The sequence below is a fragment of the Staurois parvus genome, unplaced genomic scaffold, assembly GCF_062004578.1.
Source record: "Staurois parvus isolate SC_StPar_1 unplaced genomic scaffold, SC_StPar_1.0 ptg001488l, whole genome shotgun sequence".
NCBI classification, from domain to species: Eukaryota; Metazoa; Chordata; class Amphibia; order Anura; family Ranidae; genus Staurois; species Staurois parvus.
The window spans coordinates 248,242-254,725 of record NW_028319284.1 but is presented as its reverse complement, the minus strand read 5'-3'; the positions used below and the strand labels follow the sequence as shown (position 1 = coordinate 254,725).

Genomic DNA, 6,484 nt, shown 5'->3' with positions numbered 1-6,484 from the left:
TAAAGTTCAGGCTACAACAGGGCAGTTCAGACAGACAATGGGTAAGTCCGGGCACACAGCAGAAGGGCAGGCTGGCAGACAATGAACAATCCGGGCACACAGCAGAGGGGCAGTTCAGGCAAAGATAATCCGGGCACACAGCAGAAGGCATCTCTGGAAAAATCAGGACATGATTTCTAAACTACCATCACTCCCTCATTTTCAAGTCCACCTACACAAATCTTATATCAAAACGTTCAGCTATCCCTGCTGCCACTAAAAATGGGCCATAGTCCTAATAGTTTTCACAATATGACCATTTGTTTGCAACTCATGCCGCCCATTGACATTCATTGAAACTCCACTCTAGCCACCTCAAATTTGAAGGGCAATTTCTAAACTGCGACTGTGCATTCATTTTTAATATTTCACAGGCATACTATGCATCAAAATGTAGGTCTGGGTCTTGTGATTCTCACAATATAAAGCTCTTCACTGTAGGATTTATAATTTTTAAAACTATGACCATTTGAAGATGCCAGTGAAGTGAGCAATTTGGAGCAGTTTGTTTTTAACCGCTCTTCTCTGCCCTATTTGAAATCTAATTTTGAATTGGTGACAGTTTGGCCGGCTTCTGGTTAAAGGTTTGGAAACAAGTTTTCTACAGTAGAGAGTATTTGAGGTGTTTCAACTAGCTACATTTATGAAAAGAAATTAGAGCTGTGTGAATATCATCATGCCATCTAAAGGAAAGAGATCTAAAGCTGCAAAGATACGCTGGATTAAACTGGACCTTTCAGACCCACGCTTTCGGGATCCAGAGCCCCACAGCAGCATAGTGGAAATGGAGGCCCACTCCATAAAGTTACTCTGCCCAGTCCAACCTTTTCACAGTTACTCCAACCACTCCAACCACACAACAGTTACTCAAGACACTCCACCCAGTTACTCCGCCCACTCCAGTTGTAGACTACTGGTGGAGGCAAGAACACTTCACACAATTTCCCCAGACAGTAATATACGTGCGGATTGTTCCCGATTGGTGTGCTATTACTTTGTGGAACGTTTCGCCAAATGGTTCACGAAATATCAGCGTTTTTGTGGTGAAATTGGTCCCATAAGAATGAATGGCGGAATGTTCAAAACTAGAGTGGGAGCTGACAAAAGCTGGAGTGTGAGCTGAAAAATCAGGACATGATTTCTAAACTGCCATCACTCCCTTATTTTCAAGCCCACCTACACAAATCTTATATCAAAACGTTCAGCTATCCCTGCTGCCACTAAAAATGTCCACGGCAATTTCTAAACTACGACTGTGCCTTCATTTTTAATATTTCAGAGACATACTATGCATCAAAATGTAGGTCTGGGTCTAGTGATTCTCACAATATAAAGCTCTTTGCTGTAGGATTTATAGTTTTTACTCTGCCCAGTCCAACCTTTTCACAGTTACTCTAGCCATTCCAACCACACAACAGTTACTCAAGCCACTCCACCCAGTTACTCCGCCCACTCCAGTTGTAGACTGGTGGAGGCAAGAACACTTCACACAATTTCCCCAGAAATTGTAGCTTTTCTAGTTATTATTATTATTATACAGTTTTTATATAGCGCCAAAGGGTTTGCTCAGCGCTGTACAGTAGCAAGGGGGACAGAACATGAGACAAGACAGTAACAATACAATACACAAGGGGTTTGAGGGCCCTGCTCTTTCGAGCTTACAATCTAGGAGGGAGGGGAAGGTGGTACAGGAGGAGATGGCTGTGGGGGATGGAGTGGTGGGAGGAGTGGAGGAGGTTAGTTGTTAGGTGAGGTCGGGTGTTAGGTGAGGTTGGGGTAGGCTTCCCTGAAGAGGAGGGTTTTCAGGGTGCGCCTGAAGGTGAGGAGGGTAGGTGACAGTCTGATGGATTGGGGTAGGGAGTTCCAGAGGATGGGGGAAGTCCTGGAGAAGTCCTGCAATTGGGCGTGGGAGGAGGAGACCAGGGAGCTAGAGAGTAGGAGGTCCTGTGAGGAGCAGAGGGCACCGGTAGTAGTATTTGGGTATCAGGTCAGTTATATAGTTCGGGGCGGCATTGTGAATGGCTTTGTAGGTCAGAGTTAGCAGTTTGAATTTGATGCGTTGGGCAATCGGGAGCCAATGAAGGGATTGGCAGAGGGGGGAGGCAGATGTGGAGCGGTTGGTGAGGTGGATGAGTCTAGCCGCTGAGTTTAGGATCGACTGGAGTGGGGATAGCGTTTGTTTGGGTAGGCCAGTGAGAAGGGAATTGCAATAGTCCAGGCGTGAGATGATAGCTTTTCTAGTTATCTGTTATTATCTCTTCTGTTGTGACACGTGATGCATTAAATCTACTTTGAATAGGCAACGCCTGTGTTTTGTCTCTCATTTTACTCTGCATTGGATATACAGTACTTCAATTTGTATTGGGATTCAAGTTTTATGGATTGTATATTAGCGCTTTTATATGTATTTTATCTTGATTAACCATTGAATAAAGTATTGACTGTGTACAGTAATAGCACTGTTCTTTAGAAACATTCTGACTACAATTATGCTGTGATTTACAGATAGCCAGACAAAATAGCATTTTCAGAAATGGTATGCAAAGGCTGCTCCCATATTTCTCCCATGACAGGTCTATTTTCAATTGGCAGTGTTGACTGCATGTGTTAATGTTCAAGCTGAACATTCTGTGAATGTCTCCCGCCCTTCTAGGAGTAACATTTTCACTTTCATTTCTGCTTCGCTCGTTTCAGCATGGCGTCTGTCAATCTACAAGAAGAGCTGGACTGCTCCATCTGTCTGGACATCTATAAAGATCCTGTGTCACTAAGATGTGGACATAACTTCTGCCAAGAGTGTGTGGTGTCTGCACTGAATGCACAGAAGTCCAGACTGTATACCTGTCCCGAATGTAAAGCTGAGTATGCCGAGTGGCCTCTACTAGAGAAAAACAGGAAGCTACGAAACATAGTGGAAGGTTTCCTATCTATCCAGAGAGACCAGGAGAAGATATTATGTACGTATTGTGTTAAATCTTCTACACCCGCTGTTAAGACCTGCCTCCATTGTGAGATCTCTCTGTGTGCAGAGCACCTGGAGGCCCACAACAATAACTTGGATCATGTTTTAACGGAACCCACCTCCTCCTTCGGTAATAAAAAGTGCTCCATCCACAAGAAACCTTTGGAGTTCTACTGCTGTGAAGATACTACTTGTCTGTGTACCTCCTGTTGTTTGGTTGGAAAGCACAAGGGACATGATGTGATTCTTGTAGAAGAGGCTGCCGAGCAGGTGAAGGAGAGACTAAAAAATGCTTTGGTTAAACTTACTCCACTGCAAGACAAACTTGAAAAACAAGTTCGAAGTCTGCAGGAGCACAAGAAAAAAGTGCAGGGGAAAGCACATTCTGAAAAACAACAGGCTACCAACCTGTACAAAGATATCAGAAGACAGGCAGAGGTCCAAGAGAAACAAGTCCTAAGCGACATCTCCAAGGTGGAAGAACATGTTTTACTCAAAGTCTCTGATGTGATCAAGGAGGTGGAATCACAAAAGAGCAAGCTGTCCAAGAAGATACGTGAAATGAAGAAGCTGAGTGACATGACTGATTCAATAGCTCTTCTGCAAGAACAGCAAGCAAATGTAGATGAAGCTTCTGAGGGCCAAGATGTAAAAGTCAATAAAGATCTGGACATCCCTGGTCTGGATGAGGTTTTGGTTATGTTGACTTTGCATAAATCCATTACTGATTTTGTGAACAAGGCAAACTTGAAAGTTTCTTCCCACATGAAAAAGGCTTCTGACATGTTATTGGATGTCAACACTGCGCATATGAATGTGGCTTTATCCCATGACCTGAAGGTAGCATCATTTTACACAACACCTCAGGTCAGGTCAGAATTACCGGGGAGATTTACATTCTGGAGTCAAGTGTTGAGCACCAAGAGCTTCTCCTCAGGACAACATTTCTGGGAGATAGAAACCAGTCACTTTGGACTGTGCGAATTTGGGGTGTGCTACCCTAGCATGGAAAGGAAACAAGAAAGGTCTGGTATTGGAGAAAACAACAAGTCCTGGAGCTTACGACTTGCTCCGAATAAATATTTAGCTATGCATAATTCAGAAACACAGGAAGTTCCTCGCACGTCTCCCTGCTTGAGATATGTCGTGTACCTGGATTACAAGTCTGGACATTTGTCCTTCTATCAGCTGTGCGATACCATCCTACATCTGCATACCTTCAAGGCAACCTTCACCGAGCCCCTGCATGCTGCATTCTATGTGGATGATGGCGCTTGGGTAAAGATAAAAAGTTAAAAGGGGTACTCTGCTTTCTGACTGGTGCAAAACAGTTCCAAAGTTTGAATTTGTGTATTTAAAACCTGAACTCGGTTTTTTATTGTATACTCACATTGGAAATGACATGATCTCGTAAGTATGCATATCTCATACTGAGAGTTTGCTGTGGAAGCTCTCAATTACTGTAGCAGTCACTGCTATTACAGTGATCGTCACTGTCTTCTGGGTCTTGTGGCAAGCAGCTGCCCCACTCCACACTGATCACAGGGGTTCGCTCACTTGGCACTGCTCATCACCCATTCACAAAAGACCTTGTATTTTTTCAATGAATACAAGACTGAATTAACTGTAGAGGAGAGATGGTGATATCACAATCTCCACCTCGTCCATTCAGAGAACATCATGTATTCATTAAGAATGAAGAGGACAGTGGTGATCAGTGTAGTACAGTAGCAATGATTGGCAGCTTCGACATTGACTCCTTAGGTATGATGTGCATACTTACATCGGTCTGAGCTGGACCAATCAAAATATGCAGTGAAGATCATACCTGAAGTTCAGCATCAATGATCTAAAGTGGTTGTAAACCCTTACATATACCTAGTGAAGTGACTGACCTTATATGATAGACAGGGGTGAAACAAATCCAAATACGTTCCAAGGAATTGTTGCTGTATTGTCTCCCTTTATATTGTAAAGGGCTGAGCAAACTGTTGGCGCTATATAAAACCTGTATAATAATAATAATAAGTTGTACCTGTTTATTTGCAGCCATTTGTTCTGTACATCCTTGTAAAACTCAGAGATGAAAAGGATTATTCACAGATTCACAGAGCAGGGGTGGGGAGCTGCAGTTGCACACTGTATAAGAGCTCTGAGAGCTGATTGGAGGAAAGGGACTCCCCCCCCGTTCACACAGCATACAGGAACAGAACTGAGGCTGTCAATCACAGGCTGTCTGCTGGAGCTCTCTCCCCTGTCACCTTTTTAGCTCTTGGTGTCAGGAAAACATGTCAGAAGTGACTCATGCTGATAACAGAGGAACAGGACAGCAGAAAAACGACACATAGAGCTTTGGAGAGAGGCAAGTAAACACTATAGAAATATGTTCTTTGTTCAGATTTCATGTATGAGGTTTACAACCACTTTAATGCTGACCTCTGGGGAAAATTTTAAACTACCCTTGTAGGTGGGGCTTTCCCTGCACTGCAAGGGTTAAATGCTCTTTAATCCTAGGGTACCATTAAAAGCAGCTTCACTTAACATATCCTATGCTATGGTTGTGGGGGGCCCTCGGCATCCTCACTTATAATGCAGACTACTGGTCCTGCATTGTATGTGTATGTGATGATGTAAGAGTGCCTGCAACTCATGGAGTGCTGAAGAGAAGTGGCTTTCGGCGATCGGCTACATGGAAAGGGAGAAGCCTGCAGGTGGAAGGAGTAAGGTAAGTAAAACTGCATTTAAAGGTACCCTAAGGCCTGGCTCACACCTATGCGGTTTTAGTGATTTTTTTTATTGCAAAAACTCACTACAGTCCATTTAACATAGTTTCCTATGGGACAAGTTCACATTTATGCATTTTCAGCCGTTGTATTTTTGGAAAGGATCAGGGACTTGTTTTTTTTCTGCAGCAAATTGCAACATGCATAGGTGTGAACCACGCCTTAGACAAAAATGAGCATTTAGCCCCTGCGGTCCAGGTTGAGCAAAGGTCATTTTAAATTTTCCCAGCTTTATCTAGTGGCATCACCCCTACTGCAGATGTGTGTTTACACGAAACGCGTCTAGGAGGAGCCCCTGCACGCTTTGACGCTAAGCCGCCGGATCAGGAGGTCCGGCGGCCCACATTAGATGTATACTGGTCAGTGTTTTTGGGTGCTTTTACTGCTCATAGCAGTTTCATACTATATACAGTCATTCATGTATGTATTTCTGCTCAGATTTTAATGTAATAAATTTATAGTTTTAAATACTACACTATGAGCACCTTTATTCTCCATATCTGGCACTGAGCCTCCATGTCTCAGCCCCAGTGATTTAGGTATTGCTGCAGACTTGATGAAGTAAATACTTCATCAAGTCTGCAGATCGGTCTCCTTTCTTTCACCACTGAGGGTCCATCAGAGGATTTCATTTCCGGGCTGTCTTTATTGATACAGATATGCGTTTATTACTGGGTTTCTGGTGAGTAGGCAATCTATT

At 43.5% G+C, this 6,484-nt stretch overlaps 1 protein-coding gene across 1 annotated transcript; it reads left to right on the top strand.

Annotated features, from left to right (window-relative positions):
• The first annotated feature begins 2,734 nt into the window (after positions 1-2,734).
• On the top strand, positions 2,735-6,257 carry LOC149435575 (E3 ubiquitin/ISG15 ligase TRIM25-like). Its single transcript, XM_089662523.1, has one exon. It carries the CDS (start codon positions 2,735-2,737, stop codon positions 4,295-4,297), a length of 1,563 nt encoding a protein of 520 aa, XP_089518649.1. The 3' UTR covers positions 4,298-6,257.
• The last annotated feature ends 227 nt before the right edge of the window (positions 6,258-6,484 follow it).

Excerpts from the sequence above, each read along its gene's own strand:
- LOC149435575 (XM_089662523.1), top strand. The coding sequence starts at position 2,735 with ATGGCGTCTGTCAATCTACAAGAAGAGCTGGACTGCTCCATCTGTCTG.